The 22,512-nt window shown below is 39.2% G+C and overlaps 2 protein-coding genes across 7 annotated transcripts in view; both read left to right on the top strand.

Moving 5' to 3' along the window:
- The first annotated feature begins 1,201 nt into the window (after positions 1-1,201).
- On the top strand, positions 1,202-19,896 carry LOC114555124 (kelch-like protein 20). Of its 2 annotated transcripts, none has more exons than XM_028577274.1 (8): positions 1,202-1,395; positions 9,038-9,195; positions 12,254-12,437; positions 14,593-14,736; positions 15,048-15,181; positions 16,221-16,432; positions 17,405-17,511; positions 18,222-19,896. In XM_028577274.1, exons 2-8 carry the CDS (start codon positions 9,069-9,071, stop codon positions 18,277-18,279), a joined length of 966 nt encoding a protein of 321 aa, XP_028433075.1. In that variant the 5' UTR covers positions 1,202-1,395; positions 9,038-9,068; the 3' UTR covers positions 18,280-19,896. The 2 variants fall into 2 exon arrangements, with proteins under 2 accessions (XP_028433075.1, XP_028433074.1); XM_028577273.1 differs by lacking the exon at positions 1,202-1,395 and adding an exon at positions 3,391-3,628.
- The window catches only part of kcnt1b (potassium sodium-activated channel subfamily T member 1b), a 69,742-nt gene continuing 66,876 nt past the window's right edge, over positions 19,647-22,512 (top strand). For 4 of the 5 annotated variants that reach the window (XM_028577272.1, XM_028577267.1, XM_028577269.1 and 1 more), the window contains exon 1: positions 19,647-19,719. In XM_028577272.1, the coding sequence (XP_028433073.1) occupies positions 19,653-19,719 (67 nt within the window). In that variant the 5' untranslated portion in view covers positions 19,647-19,652. Of the gene's footprint in view, positions 19,720-20,791; positions 21,248-22,512 lie in introns of those variants that run through there. The other variant, XM_028577268.1, reaches the window with a different exon arrangement.

Genomic DNA, 22,512 nt, shown 5'->3' with positions numbered 1-22,512 from the left:
GGGTCACCTTCGATGCCTAATGCATACGATGAGTATGTTTCATGCACATTTTCTAAACTTTCCTGAGGTCCCTCAACCAAAAAACTGAAGGTGAGGACATTTGTTGCATTAACACCCATAAAATAAGGTCACAGGCTTATGATCAAATGGCAGGACTTCCATTTATACATGTACTCTGGCAAACTTTCTGAGGCTGACTTAAAGGAACACTCGAACATTCTAGGAATTATACATGTTTCAAACTCACAGCAGCAAAGTTCAAAGACAGCCGAGTCGTGTCACCTAGGCATTTGAAGAGCCACCTGGCTTTTGTTCAGATTTATGAGTGTGTGTTCAGGACTTTTTTAAATGCTGCATGCATTCACTAGACCCAGCTAGAGGTAGAGAAATAGCATGTATACATAAGTTACATAACCTTTTTTTTAAATAACATCTTATCTTCTGATGTGTTAAATGCACACAAACAAAAAAGGACAGTTATGAAGCTGTTGGAAGTGGAAGTGGTGACTGAGGATAATTGTTCCGCTTGCTCCCAGGCCTTCAGGTATCACTGTAGAGTACTGACAGCGAAAAGATGGAATTGATATCAATACTCTTATTAGAATCTGGGTAAGATTGTAAATATGCTTTCCCTAAAAGAGCACATGTAGTCTGAGATCATCTTTTCATCACTATCATGACATAGATACTGACAAGATTGCAGAACAAACTCGGGCTCACCACCTGTTCCTCTGTAAAATGTCCATTGGCTGCTGCACAAGATAAACAGTTTAGTTTGCCATCCATATATACTTTGTCACTTTTATTTGACATTAGGGTTTTTACCACAAAGGGATATTGGACCATAAATTATCAGATGTTGACCATAGATCAACATGATTTGTCTTTGACGTCTGCAGCGGGTTGTGAATATCCAGTAACCCACATCCACTGATATATTTTACTTTTAATTCTATTATATTGATTATATTGAGGTTTAAGGAGGAAATGCAGATACTGTAGGTGAAGGACCTGTTTATGGTCCAGAAGACAGCCTGTCAGCAGTTTTTTTTTACCTTCACAGACCTAAATAAACCCTTGACCTCCTAAACATTTTGGATTTTACAGCCAAATAAAATAAGGGGCTCCAGACGGGTGGGTGTGTGACAAGGTTATGAAACTGCCAGCCAAGTGTTTGGGTCTCAGTGTAGATTCTGAAAGGGTTATGTTCAAGACCTTGCAGAGGAGGAAACTTTAATCATCTCAGTAGGGCCTTTGGGGAAGTCTCAGCTCCTCATATCTGGATAATTAGACAAATCTAATTATCTGTCTTTATTCCTCAAGACCTCAGACTCATCTCTTGCTGGATTAACTCAAAAGGCCTCGTTGACAGGAGCACAGCAGCTGCTTCGCCTGGTGTGTATCTATCTATCTATCTATCTATCTATCTATCTACCTACCTACCTACCTACCTACCTATCTATATATCTATCTATCTATCTATTTATCTATCTATCTATCTATCTATCTATCTATCTATCTATCTATCTATCTATCTATCTATCTATCTATCTATCTATCTATCTATCTATCTATCTATCTATCTATCTATCTATATCTATCTATCTATCTATCTATCTATCTATCTATCTATCTATCTACCTACCTACCTACCTACCTACCTACTTACCTATCTATCTATCTATTTATTACTATTTAGAACTATCTATCTATGTACGATTTTTATTCTTGCAGGGGTAATGGTCAATGAAGGATAGAAAAGTCGAATATGTTTATTACAGTACCAGACCTTAAATCATGAGGATATATATTCTTTAGAAATAAATGGAGATAAATGGTAAAAATGGGACCAAATTCCAGGAACTAAGTCTAAAATTAAAAGTACAAAAAAAGGTCAAGTCAAAGATTACAGATCTTATTGTGACTTTAAGAACGTTTTGCGTAAACAGTGGTGAAGGAAGTACTCATATAATTGACTTAAGTAAAAGTAGCAATACTCCATTATGGTGCTTTACTGTAATGTTGTAGTAGGTCGAGGTGGAGATAATTTTACCTGCTTCATATACAGTTGGGTAGTTTACGTAATCTGTAACAATGCTGTTGAATAAATGTAGTGTAGTAAAAATATAAATCTGAAATTCGGTGGAGTAGAAGTATTACAGTAAGTATCATTGCATGGAAATGTTCAATTACGTTACAGTAAAGTAGCTCAAAATTGCTCTTCAGTACGATGCTTAAGTAAATGTACTTGGTAACTTCCCACCACTTTGATTAAATGGTATAAAATGAGGTGATTTACTGTAATACAAATAATATTTTCATCAATCATCTATCTAGTGTATCTCTCTCATTCTCTCTCTCTCTCTCTCTCTCTCTATATATATATATATATATATATATATATATATATATATATATATATATCTGTCTGTCAGCTAATGAGTCAAAATGTGTTAGTCAGCCCTATAGAAGCCATGTACTGACAACAAAAACAGCGGTGATTGGATAGACAGAGTGATAGATAGATAGATAGATACAGTAGATAGATAGATAGATATCTATCGCTCTATCTGTCTGTCTATCTATCTATCTGTCTGTCTGTCTGTCTGTCTGTCTGTCTATCTATCTATCTATCTATCTATCTATCTATCTATCTGTCTGTCTGTCTGTCTGTCTGTCTGTCTATCTATCTATCTATCTATCTATCTATCTATCTATCTATCTATCTATCTATCTATCTATCTATCTATCTATCTATCTATCTATCTGTCTGAGTCAGCTAATGAATCAAAATGTGTTAGTCAGCCCTATAGAAGCCATGTACTGACAACAAAAACAGCAGTGTTTAGATGGAATTTGCATTTGACCTATCTTCCTGACCTACATGAGATGAATCACCATTCCATCTGAGGCGTTTCCGCAGGACACATTTAGTGTATAAATATATGCAACCTGCAGCATAGGTCACATGACAAAAGGGTGAGAGATTTGCAGGAGGGAGCTGACAGGTGCCTTTTCAGACAGTAACATATAGCCTATCTGGACCCCTGTGAAGAGAATCCGAAATGGTGAAGTCTAATGCTTCTGTCACCACTAATGGTGCATTCAGAGTAAAACAGAAGGGAACGCCTCTACAGTAACAAGAACAAGACTAGTACATCAATCTATTGAACCACGACACATGGATGCCTGTCCCTGGTCTAAATTCACACCAGTGATACAGTTACTTACATGACATTGATGAATCTCATCTGAACCTAAAATTAAGTACATGTCGACAATTCTTTCGGCATGACAGTTGTCAAAAGGAAGCTGGAACTAGGGTGTGTGAGTCTTGGGTTTCAGGGATGGTGGGATGAATCACTTGGGGGTTGGTGGTGTTGCTAAGGGGAGGAGGTTTTACTCCTCAGAGCAGTCAAGTACAATGTCATTCCAAGCGGAAAGCTGTGACAGGCAGTAGTTTAAGGACGGACTGTGGGGAACAGAGCTGCGTGTAGTGATAAAGCCCAGGAGGCCAGAGACCTGACTGACACCTCGGTGCTGCTGTGAGGCAGAAGCACAAATCTTGACTGCAGACCCTGAGTAAAATACTGAGGAGATAAAACATGGGAGTGTACAATGAACAAGGGTAAGATACGCCATCCTGATTAAGAGCCTGTGGTGAAGTTAAAAGATGCAAAGTTGACTTTGAGGCATATTTTCCATTACAATGTTATCATTGTTTGTTTATATAATTTCTTGGAGAAAACAGTGTGGGAATTATGACTGTACATCACATATTTTATAGTAATAAATGAATTTCAAGTTGATATCTAATTCAAAATGAGGTATACACATTTTTTTTATACTTATATAAAAAGTTATACTTTATACTGTCACTTAATATATAGTTTACTTACTGTTTCACAACCTGTTTACATCTCTGTATGTGTATATATATATATATATATATATATATATATATATATATATATATATACTGTATATATATATATATATTTATTACTTCTCATTATGCATAGGCCTATACATTTACTACATTCCTATTCACATTCGGTTTGTTCATTTTTGCTTTACAACTGTCTACCATAAACATGTGTTATTTTATATATGTATAATTTATTCCTATATTTTAACTTTTGCACTATTTTATTTTTCTTTACTTGCATGGTTTTGTTTTTATACAGATTTAATGTTGGAGGGAGCCTGAGATCTAAGATTTTCATTGCCAACACTGCTTTTCTTTAAAGGTCCCATGACATGGTGCTCTTTGGATGCTTTTATATAGGCCTTAGTGGTCCCCTAATACTGTATCTGAAGTCTCTTTCCCGAAATTCAGCCTTGGTGCAGAATTACAGCCACTAGAGCCAGTCCCACAATGAGCTTTCCTTAGTATGTGCCATTTCTGTGTCTGTAGCTATTGAGGAGGAGAGAAGGGGGGTCAAGGTGGAGGGTGGGGGTGTGGCCTTGACCAACTGCCACTTTGCTCATTTGAAAGCCATGATGTCTCTCTCTCATGGGTGGGCCAAATTCTCTGGGCGGGCAAAGCAGAGAAAGGGGAGGTAACCTTGCTCCTTATGATTCCAGATCGGCCCATCTGAGCTTTCATTTTCTCAAAGGCAGGATACCCAGGGCTTGGTGTACACCTATCGCCATTTCTAGCCAGTGGGGGACCATAGGCAGGCTGGGGGAACACATATTAATGTTAAAAAAACCTCATAAAGTGAAATGTTCATGCCATGGGACCTTTAATTCAATTCAATTCAATTCAATTTTATTTATAGTATCAAATCATAACAAAAGTTATCTCGAGACACTTTACAGATAGAGTAGGTCTAGACCACACTCTATAAATTCCAAAACCCCAACAATTACAGTAATTCCCTCAAGAGCAAGCATTAGCAGTGGCTATTGCGACAGTGGCAAGAAAAAACTCCCTTTTAGGAAGAAACCTCGGCAGACCCAGACTCTTGGTAGGCGGTGTCTGACGGGCCGGTTGGGGGCGTGATGAACAGTGGTGATAACAGTCACATTAGAAGTCACAATGACTTCGAAGGTTATCGTGGAAGTTCATGTCGTAGCAGGACACATCGTGTCATACTGAGTAGTGCAGTCTCCTATACCGGATCCTGACTACTCTGTGCATAGGAACATCACAGCAGGGCGTTGCGGGATGTAACGTGGCGCTGCAGAGCACGGGTGGGTGCGGCGGGTGCAGCAGGACGCAGCAGGATGCAGCCGGGAAATGCAGAGAATCGCAGAGCATAGCTCTGCGAAGAAGAAACATAAGGACTCCGGGGAGTAAACTCCCCAGAGCTAGATTAGTAACAAGCAAGCATTTCTGGGACAGGATGCATACAAAAGTAACAAGTAGAGATGAGAGAGCAGCTCAGTATGTCTTAGGGAGGAACAGCCTCCCCGGCAGTCTAGAGTTGTAATAGCATAACTTAAGAGAGGCAGGTTAAAGAGAGGTGCCTGGTCGGGCTAGAACTCTCCCCAACCGGATCGGGCTGTACTGGCCTGCCTCTCTCTACTCTCGCTAGATTATTAATTATACAGTATATAAAACTGATGACTACGAGGAGAAGCAGTGGGCCGGGTTAGGTGGACGCTGCAACTCCTCACTCCTTAACTATAAGCTTTATCAAAGAGGAGGGTTTTCAGTTTACTCTTAAATGTGGTGACGGTGTCTGCTCCTCGAACCCTGACTGGGAGCTGGTTCCACAATACTGGAGCCTGATAGCTGAAGGCTCTGGCCCCCAGTCTACTTCCAGAGACTCTAGGAACCATAAGTAGCCCCGCATTCTGGGAGCGCAGTGCTCTAGTGGGACAATAAGGTACTATGAGCTCTTCTAAGTATGATGGTGCTTGACCATTTAGAGCTTTGTAAGTCAGGAGGAGGATTTTAAATTCGATCCTAGATTTAACTGGAAGCCAATGCAGAGAAGCTAATACAGGAGAAATATGATCTCTTCTCTTAGTTCTCGTCAGAACACGTGCTGCAGCATTCTGGATCAGTTGGAGAGTCTTAATGGACTTATTTGGGCAACCTGACAATAAGGAATTGCAGTAATCTAGTCTAGAAGTAACGAATGCATGGACTAGTTTTTCAGCATCGTTTTGAGACAGGATATTTCTAATTTTGGCAATGTTACGAAGATGGAAAAAGGCTATTCTTGAGGTTTGTTTTAAGTGGGCGTTGAAGGATATATCCTGATCAAAAATAACTCCTAGATTTCTGACAGCAGTGCTGGAGGCCAGGGTAATACCATCCAGAGTAACTATATCTTTCGAAAACAAAGTTCGGCGGTGCGTTGGTCCTATCACAATAACTTCAGTTTTGTCTGAGTTTAACATCAGGAAATTGTGGGTCATCCAGGATTTTATATCCTCAATACACGTTTGAAGTCTTGCTAACTGACCACTTTCATCTGGCTTAATTGACAGATATAATTGGGTATCGTCTGCGTAACAGTGATAGTTAATTGAGTGTTTCCTAATAATATTACCTAGAGGAAGCATATATAAGGAAAATAGAATTGGTCCAAGCACTGAGCCTTGAGGAACGCCATGGCTGACTTTAGCGTGCTTGGAGGGTTTATCATTAACATTAACAAATTGGGATCGTTCAGAGAAATAGGACTTAAACCAGCTTAGTGCGATTCCTTTAATGCCAACTAAGTGTTCCAGTCTCTGTAACAGGATTGAATGGTCAATAGTGTCAAATGCAGCACTAAGATCTAGTAGAACAAGAATGGAGAAATCCTTTGTCTGCAGCAGTTAGAAGGTCGTTAGTAATTTTCACCAGTGCCGTCTCTGTGCTATGATTCTTTCTAAATCCTGATTGAAAATCATCAAATAAACTATTGCTATGTAGAAAATCACATAACTGATTAGCAACCACCTTCTCAAGGATCTTGGATAGAAAGGGAAGGTTAGATATAGGTCTATAGTTTGCTAAGACCTCAGGATCTAGGGTGGGTTTTTTCAGAAGAGGTTTTATCACAGCAATTTTAAATGACCGCGGTACATAACCTGTTAGTAAGGACATATTGATCATATCTAATAATGAAGTGTTTACCACGGGTAACGCTTCTTTGAGTAGCCTCGTTGGGATGGGGTCTAAGAGACAGGTAGACGGCTTAGCTGAGGATATCTTTAACATTAATTGTTGAAGGTCTATAGGATAAAAGCAGTCCAAGTATATGTCGGGAGTCGTCGTTCTTTCTAGCGGTCCTGCATTTAAAGATGAACTGTTAGAAGTTAAGGGCAAAAGATGATGAATTTTATCTCTAATTGTTATAATTTTATCATTAAAGAAGCTCATAAAGTCATCACTACTCAGAGCTAGAGGAATAGATGGCTCAGTAGAGCTGTGACTATCTGTCAGCCTGGCTACAGTGCTGAAAAGAAACCTTGGGTTGTTCTTGTTTTCTTCTATTAGTGATGAGTAATAGTCTGATCTGGCCTTTCTTAGGGCCTTCCTATAGGTTTTCAGACTGTCTTGCCATTCCAAACAGGATTCCTCCACTTTGGTGGAGCGCCACTTACTTTCGATGTTTCGTGAGATTTGTTTTAATTTGCGAGTTTGGGAGTTATACCAAGGAGCTAATTTCCTTTGCTTTATCGTCTTCTTTTTGAGAGGAGCGACAGAGTCTAAGGTCGTCCGTAGGCAAGTTGTAGCACCGTCTACAAATGTATCAATTTGAGAGGGACTGAGGTTAGCATAGAGGTCCTCTGTTATGTTAAGGCACGACATAGACTGGAATGCTGTAGGAATATTTTAAATTTAGCTATAGCACTGTCAGATAGGCATCTAGTGTAGAAGCTGCTATCTGGTTTAGTATGGTCAGGTAACAAGAATTCAAAAGTAATTAAAAAATGATCTGATAATACCAGATTCTGCGGAAATATTATTAAATCCTCAATTTCAATACCATATGCCAGCACAAGGTCGAGGGTGTGGTTAAAACAGTGCGTCGCCTTGTGCACACTCTGACTGAAACCGATTGAATCCAGTAATGAGTTGAAAGCAGTAGTAAGGCTATTGCTGTCAACGTCCACATGGATATTAAAATCACCTACAATAAGTACTTTGTCTGATTTAAGGACTACACATGATAAAAACTCTGAGAATTCAGATAAAAATTCAGAATACGGACCTGGAGCTCGGTAGACAACAACAAATATAATTGGCTGTACTGATTTCCGTGTTGGATGTTGAAGATTAAGAACAAGGCTTTCAAAAGAGTTATAATTTAGTTTGGGTTTAGGGTTAATTAACAGGCTCGAATCAAATATGGCCGCAACTCCCCCTCCTCGGCCTGAGCCTCTAGGAATTTGAGTATTAATATGACTGGGAGGGGTGGCTTCATTTAGACTAACATATTCTTCATGGCCCAGCCAGGTTTCAGTAAGGCAAAATAGATCAATTTGATTATCAGATATCAATTCATTTACGAGTACTGCTTTAGAAGACAGAGATCTGATATTTAGTAATCCACATCTAATTTTCCTATCCTTTTCTATCATTGCAGTGATAGTTTTAATTCCAATTAGGTTGTTAAGTATTGCCCCTCTATTCACCACTTTGTGTGGTCTGTTGTTGATAATAACTGGAATAGTACTAGTACTACACGTTACTGGAATAATACTAGTACTACATGTTATCCTACAGAAAACATTTTCAGATTCATCCACTTGTATAGTGCTATCAGGGTCGATACCTGGGGGACATGAATCTGTGATATTTTCAACATAATGTCAATACTTGCCTTCTGTCAGTGTGGTCGTTATGTTGTCAGATAGCAGCCTGGCTCCGTGTCGGTTTGGGTGGAGACCATCACGCTTTAATCATGCACATGACAATAAAGAACTTGACTTAAACTTTAAAAGATATTGTATAATCGTACAAATGGTATATCTCTGACTTTTCTTAATGATACCATTTGCCGAATAGTTCCCTCAAGAGTAAGTTGTGGCATCATAATCACAGCACATAATTTGTTCATGTCTACTTTATCACCATGTGTTTTAGGGCAGCCCTGGAGGAACCAGAGTCCCACCATATGCTGATCAAAGAGAGCAAAGGAGGATCACACCGCCGTCGCCAACCCATGCCAACCCCCCTCGCCCTTCGCAGCCAGCTCAGCAAACTTCCCCCCAAAGACGTCTTCAATGACATGATGTTTGTGGGTCAGTTGATGCATTTGGTGTACATCTCTGACAAGTAGAGTTTCTGATTTTAACGAGTTAGACCTATTACTTTTAAGTGCAGTTTAAGCTGTTCACGTTCTGGATGGAGGACAGAAAAATAGCAAAGTGCACATTACAGTATCATTAGAGCTGATTAGGAGGAGTATTCTTTAGAAATATCGAGAGTTTGAATAAAGTTTTAATGAAGTGTTACTGTAATGGAGTTTGACAGAAATGGGCTATACCAGGCAGTGGTAGTCTAACAAAAGATGGTATTGAGTTGCATTATGGGAAATGTACCTGTTAGACCTACCAATTCTTACAGTAGGGATTTTTCAGCCTCTGTTGCATCAGTTTTGACCATTATTATTTTATTTTTTTAATGTGTATCTTAGAAAGTCAACTTTGGGGAAGTTTGTTGCTAAATTGTTGGAGCACCCCTTTAAAACAGCTTTGACTAACTACTGAGTACTGTGGTCACACTATTGTTACTGTACAGTAATTGCTCCAGTCTGTTAATGAGGCACAAGCCAAAGAGGATCTTTTATTAATATTTAATGATTAGCTAATATATAATTCTCAAACAACTGCAGTCTCCTGTCAAAGTTATTCATCTTTATCTACATCACAGTTACTGTAATAATGAAAGTTGGGAAACACTTTATTTGAAGGGGTGTGCATAAGAGTGACATGACACTGTCATTATTATGATATGACACCTGTCATGAACATAAAGGAGTCATTTTGAGTATTCAGGACTGTTGTCATTAAGTGTCATTCGGTAAATTCATGACACCATCATATAAGCATTTGATGATAAAATCAAACTTCATGACAGGTTCATATTGTTTCACTTTACTTGAGGTCAAGGAAAAATATTCATGACACAATTATAATGCTCTCATGACAGCCAATGTAAAAACCAATCTCTTAATGACATTTTAATAAAGCTAAATAGTTTATTAAAGTTTGATAATTTGGCCTGTCATGACATATTTATTGACTTTATGGTTGTATTGTCTAGTTTAATGTCGAGTTGTCATGACAAATATATCTTGGACAATGCTAACTTTGCATTAAAAGTGTCATAATTTACTGAATGACACTTAAAGGTCCCATGGCATGACAATTTCACTTTATGAGGTTTTTTAACATTAATATGAATTCCCCTAGCCTGCCTATGGTCCCCCAGTAGCTAGAAATGGCGATAGGTGTAAACCGAGCCCTGGGTATCCCGCTCTGCCTTTGAGAAAATGAAAGCTCAGATGGGCCGATCTGGAATCTTGCTTCTTATGAGGTCATAAGGAGCAAGGTTACCTCCCCTTTCTCTGCTTTGCCCGCCCAGAGAATTTGGCCCACCCATGAGAGAGAGACATCATGGCTTTCAAACGAGCAAAGTGGCAGTTGGTCGAGGCCACACCCCCACCCTCCACCTTGCCCACCCAAGTTGGCAAACAGATGTCATGTTATAATAATGAACACCCCTTCAAATAAAGTGTTACCGAAAGTTGTTAAAGGTACCACCACTAACAGTCTGCAGAACAACATTCCCTCCATGCAGAGGCTGGCAACTAGCCTGAAGTCGTCATACTCAGATTCTAGTCAGAATATGAGTCTGATACTGCTCCATTGTGCTGTGATTATGGGGCGTGTTTCAACCGAACCAGGAAAGAAAATGCCTTTGCACTCAACTGGATAGACCTACAACCAATCAGAGCAACGGAGACAGACGTCACAGAAGCTGCAAGTCAAAGGCAGGTTTCGACAGAGCAAAGGCACAGGCGGCAGTTTCTGTGTCGACTCGTGCATACAGGCGTGGCAATGTGTATACATACGTAATCACGGTTCTTTGTTCCTCTTTTAAAATTAATGCGCTGTCGATATCTTCAGACGGGATGGCGGAATCTACTCATCTCAATTCTCCAGCGGCAGCCATCTTTGTTGTAAACAAATTCAACCCAAGCGCTCTTTGGTGACGTGGTAGATTAGGTTATTGTTGATCATCTGTCCATCATTGTATAAAGCCCGCCCTGACAATTTCATTGGTCCGAACAGCTCTGGTTCGAGCATAGTTGCTCCACAACGGACCAGACCGAACTTCTCGACCTCAAATGTTGTGGGCGGGGCTAAGTTCGGCCAGCATCCAGGCTAGCTGGCAGCATGAAACCAAGCACAGAGATCTCCTATGCCAAGACAGGATTACATACCGAATCAATAAATTCTGCCTATAGTATTAAAGGATTTATGGTTTATCATATTGTATGAGAAAGGGAGGGCTGCTTGGGACTAATCAATTAAAGGGTAAATAGAAGTAGAAGCACAAGGAGGCACTGAACGTTAGATGTGAATTAAATGCTATGGCCTTTGCAATCAGCAGATTACTGATGACTGTACATTTTTAAAGAATGGCGATCATCCCTCCAGCAGACTTCCAGAGACTTGTGAAGTCTTTGCCAAAGAGCACTGAAGCTGCTCTGGAGGCTCGTCGGGCCCAGAGACATATGGTAGGGCCTAACACATTACTAGGACAATTCATGTTGTTGTTTTAATTTGTCGCCCATCTGTGCATTTGCATTCTTATAAATTACTCATAATTTTGAGTTCACTTTGCCGATTTTTTCATTTTCTTGGATCCCACCTCTTGCTGACAAGGATCACCATGGAAACCAGACAAAACAGCCCAGTACTGTCGGATCCATGCATTTGTTTATTGCTTCTAGTGCATGTAGAGAAATGCAACAAAAAAGAGAAATGAAAAAAATAAATAAAGAAAATAAAATTAGGCCTACATCTTCTACGATCACATTTTCATAAAATCTGTTTTGCCTCTGTCTGTTGCAGCTTGACATTAGTGTCGTATATTTGCAGTTTAAAGATTCTGTTTCAGGTAATTATTTTCTAGGAAAAAAACATTTGTGTGCACAAAAAAAAGAGTTATTTTCCTTTTATAGCAGCGCCATACAGATAGGCCTGGTGCTCACCAGCAGACAGGAAACAGAAGATATGTTTTGATTTGATTGTAATACTGTAAAACAGGTGCTCTGTTTTGTGTTGGCAGTTGGGGGATGGACCCAGAACGACCCATCCTGTTTAGTAGAACAGTTCTGTCCTGAGTACAACGAGTGGAGAACAGCAGCACGCATGGTCAACAGTCGCGGGAAAGTGGCTGTGGTCACACTGGATGGCAAGATCTACACAGTGTGTGGGGAAGATAACATCCGATGTTACAGCAGTGTGGAGAGGTGAGCGACAGTACAGTTTATAAATGTCTTTTACTAATAATTTGTGCATAGCGGTTTTAATTTGGCAATTATTTTTTATCTCAAAATGTGAAACTTCAATTTTCCTCCCATGGTATTATCACTTTAAGCTCCTTAACGCGAAGGTTTTCTCGCTGTAAGAACATCATATCATCATTGAACACATTTTGTTTTTTTGTCACATGCGCTTTTGAATTTCAAGTTCCAGTGAAATGTAAACATCAAACTTTGACTTTAGCTTTAACTGAAATAGTTTATTTTGGTTTATGAAGATTTTCTGGTACAAGGTTATTCAAACTGACATTTCATTACCTCACATCGGTTCTCATTGTGGGAGAAAATGAAAGTAAGTTGTAGCTTGGCTGACAGTTTGAGATAGCAGCCATATCTTACTGTGATAAGTAAAAGCTGTCTAGCTCTGCTTTAAAGGCAGTATTATGGTATTGTGCATTTCTAAACATAACCCAAACCCTGACAACAGTCTAACCATCAATATCCCATGTGGGTAGTTCCTTAACCCTCCCTTAAGCTTACTCCTACTCTTCTCATTTTTAAAATGCACAATTGCAAAAACTAACATGGACTTGCTGAATATTATTAAATGAAACAAAGTGAACAATTCAAGGCACAGCCACTCATGTTACTTGACTCGACTTATGTTGTGATTTTGGTGTCTGAGGGCCCATACCCACTCATGAGGATAAAGGAGATGGACAAAATGACTCAGCTTCCATTCGTTGCCCTCTGTAGAAATATTACTTATAGTCTGAGGTTTGCTATTTAATTAGGATAAAAAGCTGATGCTAAAAGCAATTATTTAGAACTCTATATTTTTGTGTACTCTATAACTAGACAAGGTGGGGGGGAAAGAAAGAGCTGTATTCATTTGTTGGTGTTGTTGTTGTTTACATCACTGAACAGCAGAGGTCAGCATTAAGGCAGATCTTAGATGCACCTTTAGACATTAAAAACCACAAGCCATCTTTTGTTGTAAGCAAGAGACAACCCCAAATCCTCACTCTACGGGATTTCCCTCATTTTTTTCATGTTGCCAGGGCATTAAGTCCTAATATGTAATGCAAGCCAAAAATAAACTCTCTTTTTTGCTTAGATAAATGACTTAAAGGATCATTGATTCTGACGGTTTCAGCACTTCTTTAAATTCCTATAGGAAAACTCAATTCAAATGTTAAATGCATGCACTTGTTTTTAATTGTGTTATGCGTTAGATCAATGAAAGAAGCTTAAAGTGATATCAATCACTTATTTATGTGGGAATGCTACTTACAACTAGTCAACTATAGTTAAAAATAGTTATTTTGATCTTGGAGGCATTTAATGAATTTACTTGTTTCCACCACTATTTGTAAAAAAACATAAAAAATCTCAGCTTTCCTTGACAGCTTTTTGACGTGTGGCAGAACTTCAGTCACACATAACGACTAGCTTGACCTTTCATTTTCTGTGAGTCGCCCTTATTCGCATTCACAGACAAACACACACACACACACACACACACACACACTCTCTCTTCTCTTGTGTTGCATGCTTTCTAGCATTTCCTCTCCTCCTACTCTATGAGATGTCTCAAAGGAGCTGGCACTTCCCACAGACAGCCACTCCTCAACTGAATGCCAGTCAGTTGACCCTATAATGATCATCCCTGGCGGGTTGCAGACCAGTAGGGAAAGACTTGCTCCAGACTGATCAGCTGTTACATAATGGCCTATACGAGCTAGCTCTCAATTTGGTTACTGGACTGCATCTAATCTCTGAGGGGTGGTTACAGTGCTGATATTCTGGGGAAATTGCTGACATCCCACTCAAGCAAAAAGAAAAGAAGCCTATTAGAAGTGTTGTTTTGTGTGATGTGGGTTTTCATCTAGTGGCCTTGAGCTTTTACTGTAGAGAGGAAACACTGGCAGATGTTTATACAGATGCCCACACATTTCAAATACTTTCTCAGTTTCAATGTGTTCCTCAAAAGCACACAGTTGCAAGCATACAAATCAAAAAATATCAGTTTCTAGGAAAGCTTGTGCCTGTGTTTCTTCTACTCAAGTTGTTATAACCAGCACCAGATTTTCCTTTGCACACACACTTTGACATCCCCGTGCTTTGATCCACACAATGGCAGGTACAACCTAGACACAGACAGCTGGAGTACAGATGTAGCACCCTTGAGCAGCCCCCGCAGCGGAGTGTGTCTGGTGGCGATGGACGGATACCTGTTCGCTATCGGAGGACACGACGGCATTGCTGCCATTAATACTGTGGAGAGGTACTGTACTGTATAGCAATAGTGCTACAAAAGGTCATTTTCTTATCTCAAAATTAACTGTGAATCTTCTTAATACATGAGACCACATTCAAGGTATATCCTCGACATTAAGTGAGTGTCTTACATATATCTAGAATGGAAGTAATAATGACTTTAATTACCTGACATCTCACATTACTTTGAAAGCAATTTGAAGTGGCTGACTCAGAGGAAGGAACAAAGACACGATTCATTTGATTTATGCAAAAACACGAATGACTGTCAGACCATTTGTTGAATTGGTCTTGCTAACGTTTGTTTCATTGCTCTAGGTATGACCCAAAAATGAACACATGGAGCAAGCAGACAGCAATGCTGACCCGACGTACCAGAGCTGTGGCGGCGGTGCTGGAGGGACACTTGTATGTGATGGGAGGGAATGATGGGGACATGGCTCTGAACTCAGGTGAGATGTAAAGAAATAAAAGACTGTCTTTGACATCAAACCTCAGCCACCCACACATTGTCAAAGTAATTTAATCTACAATTATATATAACAGCAAGATCAAGCAAATCCTCACATTTGAGCAGCTGTGACCAACCACAGTCTGGCATTTTTGCTTAGATAAATGACTTAAAGGATTCATTGATTCTGACGGTTTCAGCACTTCTTTAAATTCCTATAGGAAAACTCAATTCAAATGTTAAATGCATGCACTTGTTTTTAATTGTGTTATGTGTTAGATCAATGAAAGAAGCTTAAAGTGATATCAATCACTTATTTATGTGGGAATGCTACTTAGAAATAGTCAACTATAGTTAAAAATAGTTATTTTGAGCTTGGAGGCATTTAATGAATTTACTTGTTTCCACCACTATTTGTAAAAAAACATAAAAAATCTCAGCTTTCCTTGACAGCTTTTTGACGTGTGGCAGAACTTCAGTCACACATAACGACTAGCTTGACCTTTCATTGTCTGTGAGTCGCCCTTATTCACATTCACAGACAAACACACACACGCACACACACACACACACACACACACACACACACACACACACACACACACACACACATTCTTAAGCCCCCTGACCTTGCCAAAGATAAACAGGGGGCTATGTTGTGCTGCCACTTGTCACTGACTATTTCAGTCTGTGAGAAGTGCACGTCAGTGAAATTCCCACAACCTTCTTTGGTTCCCATCAAGTTCAAGTTCATGGGCATGCTAAATGGTTGAAAATTACAAAAAAAAATGTTTTAAAGAGGCATTTGTTGAAAAATAAATATAATGTATATTCACATGATTGGTATCTTGCTTTCTGGCAGACATGTTCATGTTTTTTAAGTACATCTAGAGTTGCATTAGATCAATGTACCCTAGATATGTATATAAATATAAACACTGCCTGTCTGTAAGGTAGTGTTACTCATACAGTGTGTGCTGTTGTAATTTATGGTATATATGGCCTCTTATGACTCCTGCTATCCTCGAAATGTCCCCCAGTGGAGCGATACAACCCTGTAGACGGTACCTGGTCGATATGCGCCCACATGCTGAGTCCCAGGGAGAACGCTGGCTGTGTAGTGTACCTGGGACACATCTATGTGGCTGGAGGCAAAGATGAGCTCAGCCTGGAGCTCTGCGGTGCTGAAAGGTTTAACCCGGACACCATGAGGTGGACTCCTGTCAAACGCATGAAGAGCAAAAGGGACAACGTGAGTAATGGATCACTAAAACACATCAGATATTAGGCCTCCCCTCTGATTTAAGGTCGAGTTTATTTTTACATCCAAATGATAAGAACAGAGACATAATATGACTGACATGACTGAGGGAAGGACATCATTTCCCTGAACAGATTACCTAAAATATTTCAGTAGAGGTTTAGGGTGTCATTACTATTTTTGGATCCCACAGTCTAAAATTCTTTCTCTACACAAGAACATAGTAACGGGGGAAACATTGGTAAATTTTTGCATGCCATGGATAGATTGGCAGGTATAATCTTTGTTCACCATTTTAGTTAAGCCTATTAGCATTTGCCAATAAACACAAAGCAGAGATGAGCTCATAAACTTAATATGAAACCATTATTTGCTATTGCTATAATTGCCAGACTAAACATGAAGTGGAACACCAAAGTTATTTAAATTCCTCCTGAGGGGGACATAAATGTCTGAACCAAATTTCATGGCAATCCATTCAATAGTTGTTGAAAATCTCATGGTGGCGCTAGAGGAAATTCAGTCCATCATCCAGGATTACCAAAATCATTGTCTGGGCACCATGAATGTATAATATTTAGTTCCAATCCATCTACATGTTTCACAAAAAATTGCTGCTGGTATGTATATCACCAAAATTCCATGGTAATCCATCCAATAGGTGTTGAGATCTTTCAGCCTGGACCTTACTATCAATAAAGCCATGCCACTATCGAGGCTAAAAGGTGTCTTGGTTACATATTTTGTGTATTACATGCTAAAACAAATATTGAATTTATGCTGTTACAAAAATATATGCAGTATATGCAACTGTTCAACTCTTTAAGGATATCCCTGGTTTATTTCTGCTTTGCAATATTGAAAACAATAGTCCAAAGATGTCAAATCTATTTTATTCAAACTTATTTGTTAATGCCATTTTATATAATTATTTCATATTCACTCTTGTTTATTTTGCCTCAGATGTCCCTTGTAGTTTTCAATGGCACCTTGATGGCTGTGGGAGGCTCTGACGGTGTCACCAATCTGAAAACAATAGAAGCTTACTCTCATGAAACCAACATATGGAGGTAAGAGGAAAACCAATGGTGTGACATCCTTGATGCTGCTTATTGCTCATTGCTATGATGTTTTTTAACTGGGCTTTAACAATGACTCATCATTCAAATAATATAGAAATAGTTTTTGTTTCCATTCCCTGTTAATGTGGTTTGCAGGAACCATAAAAGCCACACACCCCAGTAAGGTGCAGGGAAAATCAAGCTTTTAATACAGCAGTACAAAACATACTATATAGTGTATAGCCTATATCTGGACTAACAGTCAATAGTTTAGCATTAGGATCTACTCTGTTTTTAACAACAGATAACTACGTAAGAGTGTGAGGAATTCTAATTATTTACAATTGCACTTATTGTGAAATGACATGTGCAGTGTGATGCTGTAAATGGGAAACAATGTTGACTCTGACGTTGGTCAAAGTCATGCAATGACTTTATGTTAAGATGGATAAAGAAAACAGAGCATAGCCTTATCATCCAGAGTATTAGTTACTCCTATTATTAAAGTCCATCATGCCATTATGATGCAGTTGTCAAATAAACTTTAAGTATGCTGCTTACAGCCAGACGCTGGACAAATACATGGTGTCACTTTGTGATTCATGCACCAAACTCATGTAAGGCTCCTATATCATATATATATATGCCTTTAGGCTGCTTACTGAATCTGAGTGCTTCAATGCCTGAGTCTGACTGTTTTCCTCTCCATCTGTTTTTAGACACTTTGGAAGCATGAAGAGCAAGCATCCAGGAGGCAGAGTGGCTGTGCTGTGCTGAGACTCGACATTGCTCGTATTATATGAACAGGACAGAGGTGTTAGAAAGAAATAGCCTAATGGATGTACGCCAGGCTCCAGGACACATTGTGATATGGTTCAACAGTAAAGCAGCATAATGACTGAATAATTGAAGAGTTCACTTCAAAATGAGACATCACTGCATTAGTCAAACCTTGCAGCCGCTGTTACAAAAAGACTACAAGCATTACTTTAAAGCACATTATAGGCTACCAAGTTACCATTAAAGTTATGGGTCTCTTTTAATGTCTCAAGCTTACAAAACAGACCTCTTTAATGATGAGATGAATCAGTGGCAAATACATTTCAGGTTGTATTTTTTTCCCCCAAAACAGATATGTCGAATATTTGGATTTACTGATTGGATTCGGTACCACCATAATTACAGAGTGACCAATACTGGATTTTATATATATCGGCCTGGCCAATTTATCGGTCTAGCTCTAACCATAATATTAGACAAAAACATTGCAATGTTAAATCACAAAATAATCTGGTGTTACACAACATAATACCACTTGTTAATATTGTAATTTGTGTACTGATTAATTATTGATGACAGAGTAACAGTTATGAGCCAGAAAGATGAAGGTAAACATGGAAATAATGCAGGTGTTTGGTTAAAGAATGTGCAGGATTTGTAAGTGACAGAATACTCAATCTTTTGAGTATTTTGAGTCAAGTTTAACCTTGATGTATTACAATTACAATAGTATTGTACACGGATGTTTCAAAGGTGAGAAACGCAGATGGCTGTTGCAAGTGGAGAAAGTGTACTGAATGTTTTCAAAGTAATGTAAAATGGTTTGGTAAAATGGCAACATGATATGCATATAGTGTGTTTTATATGTTATGAACTTTTCTGAATTGCTCCAGTCTCCAGTTTTTGTAAATGTAGATGGTGATCATATCACTACATTTTGTATGTACATCAGCTTCTGTGTTTTTCTGCGATGCTATCATATTTTCATTTACCCCTCAGCATTGACTGTAAACAAATTACTCCATCATATTTCATAATTTAGCTTGCGTAAACAACCACAGAATGGGTTAGCACAAAAGAAATTACCACATAAATTACCAAAATCAGCTGGATCAAGTTGTGGAAAAGATATCTGTGGGAAACAAGATCCTGAGTGATAAACAAGTAAGTGAGATCTGACTGCTGGCATGGGAAAGCATAAGTGGCTGTGTGGGCTTTGAAATGATGACGCTCAGAGCTCTTTCCCCTGGAGAATAATGGACTGAAATGTGGAGAGGCTGAGCACAAGGAACGCACACAGAGCAACGCGGCTTTTCCAGAGACACACACAAGCCAGCTGTGTCTCCCATCAGTCCCTCAGCGCACACAGAATGAATATTTTTTTCAATATGAGGGGGACGGTTGTGAGGCAAATAGCAGAGGACAGAGCTGTTGCAGGTATGTTTTAACAGAAAAAAAACAGATGTAGCCTAGTAAGAGATTGTGGATTTCTAGAAGTTGCCAAGACTTTGCATGCACTGTGTATACTCTCTCATTGATGTTGGATATTGTGAAATTATGAGAAAAATGAATAAATAATTGTTGCGGTCTAATTACAACTCAGTGTGTTTGGCAACTGTCTACAGGATATTTAAAGCCCTGGTAAGACATATTTACTTGTTTTTACTGACTGATATGTAACTGTTGCAGCATTCACAAATACAGTTGCACTTTCCACCATTCACCACCAGATGACTACGACTGATGAAGACACAGTGTACATGGATCAACACTAGCATTTCACACCATTACATTGCTTATAAAACAGGAGCAGTTGTGTTTGTCTAGCTAGTCTAAAGCCACAGTCTTGCATCTTTACAACACAGAGGTGGCTTTATTGTGCAAATGGGGTGGGCAAAATCATGACGATGCAGAATTACAGTTGCTATTGTTAGGTTTATTCATTTCACTAAAAGCCTCTTGATGACTGTCATCATCAAACGGACCAGTTTCCTCAGTAGACACCAAATCATTGCAAAGTTCTACGGTAGATGGCAAAGCACAGTAGGTGAGTTGAGTCACTGCTGCTGCTGCTCTGTCCTTGGGAGAAAGGGATGCTGATGCTGACAGGAAAGCATGGAAACCAGCAGGGAATACATCACGCTTACACGATATGTCCTTGTTTTAAATGCGTTATATGACAGAAGACAGCTTTGGAGAAAGCCATAAGACGCGTGTACTTACTGTGATTTTAAACCAGGCATTGTGACGTAAGAGCAGCTGAAAACGGTTAAACAGAATTTGCCAGCTATGCTAATTAAAAAGAAGAAGGCAAGTGGAAAAGCAGATTTTTAATCGATAGCATGGGACTATAAACACATAACTGTTCGTCATCCTTCCGCAAAACAATGTAGTTCGTCAACACCAGCAAATAAAGTTGTTGCTAAGCGACAATGGTTGCGGTTTTGGGCTCGCGCATTGATCTTTAAATAAACTGTCAGGTGTGCGATAAATTGCAACGTTTCGAAGGCGTGTCAGCCAATCAGCGCTGAAGAGCGGGACTAGTTTTTCCTCATGAAAACCTAAATAACCAAGCATGCAAGCCTACAGATAGTTAGTTAGCTAGTCTCGCATTGCCAGGCTTATGTTCACAGCGTTGTGGACCTAGCTAAGTACTGATAAAGCTGTAGCTTGTCAAGCACCAGTGTTCGTCGCCAAGACTATCTAAAGTGGATTGCTTTGATTTAACGGAACGCTTAAGCTCACTACGTTGGACTCTTGTTTGCTCCCCCTGTTCGCCGGAGTCAACCTCCCTCCCCTTTGTAATTACCATTTTCCAACGATGACAGAGTTTTCGAAGGGGCGCGTTGATGGGACACATCCTCTGTCACACAGCCAATGCTGCTTGAGCAGTGTATGGAGGCTATCTAAACCAAACACATGTTTACGATGATGGGACCTCGGTCAGACATGGAAACACAGCCAGGTAAACGAAGTTAGCAAGAATGACTTCGGGAAGCTTTACTTTACTCTACTCACAGTGACTGTGGTGCACTTTACTTTAAGCTTGTGTAGTTAGCCTATCTGTTATTGTGTCTATAGGCAATAGCATTGCCATTCAAGCTGTTCTAAAGAGATTTGGTATGTGATACTTTTATGTAAACTCTTATACTGACTTAATATTGTGGAAGTTCAACGATACCAAGCTCGTGGTACAGTTTTGTTGCATCTTCTATACTCCTTTTGCAATTGCGCTTAGATGGATTTGTGACATTCCTATCTGATATTTGTATAGTGTCACCCTAATGTTTATGATGGACTTAGTTGCAGATGTTTTGGTTGATCAGCTGTAGGCGTTATGTGAAACTTATGAAAATGCTCTGAAATATGCCTGTTTTACACATTAAAAGTAAAGTCATTTTTGTAGGCTCTGTGTTGTCACTGAACCCTTCTTTGAATATGATGACTGTGTTTAAAAGTTCCAAATTAATTAATTTCTTTTCGTATAACCATATATGGAAACTTATAAGACAGATTGATTGTCAGATTGTCAGAACATGCATGATGTTTAGATAATGTTGATGGTCTTTGCGTTGTATTCTCAGCCTACAGTAATAGTGACATCTACCTGGGCCTACCATAACCCATATTTTTGAAGAATACTGCGTATATTCACAGTCCTTTTATATATATCAGCCTTGATTCTGTTTTTTGTTATTCTCACTCTGGATTTTCTTATTTATTTAGAGACTATTTTTACCTCTGCCCTACATGCATTTCCCTCACTCCATCTGCTTTCTTTGGTCTAAATCTGCGGTATTCTCTCCATTAAGTGGAGTCTCATACTAGGAGCAATTCCGCTCCCTATTATTGTGGTCACTTTGCTTCATCCATTAAATCACCCCCCAGAGGTTGCATTCTCTCAAGACTCATTTTTGCTTTCATGGTGGCCTTGCAGTCATCAGCTCTTTTTTATATTTTATCTTGTCATTTGGTTCTTTTTAACCTCTCCTTTCCCCAAAATAAGGAACACATTGAAGGCAATGTGTTCTTTACACTTCTTCACTGACCTCCTTTTATTTACTGTTTTCTTTCCTCTCCTCTTGTCACCACCAGCACACTAATTTATCATCTCTCCACTCCCTTTTCTCTTTATGTACTTCTGAGGGTCTGTGCTTTCACTGTTAATCAGGGAGAGCACGTCTCTGGGTGCTATTATCCCACTCAAGGTTGCCCACACTGTACTATGAT

The sequence above is a fragment of the Perca flavescens genome, chromosome 5, assembly GCF_004354835.1.
Source record: "Perca flavescens isolate YP-PL-M2 chromosome 5, PFLA_1.0, whole genome shotgun sequence".
In the NCBI taxonomy this organism is placed as follows: Eukaryota; Metazoa; Chordata; class Actinopteri; order Perciformes; family Percidae; genus Perca; species Perca flavescens.
This window is presented reverse-complemented; position numbering and strand designations above follow the sequence as displayed.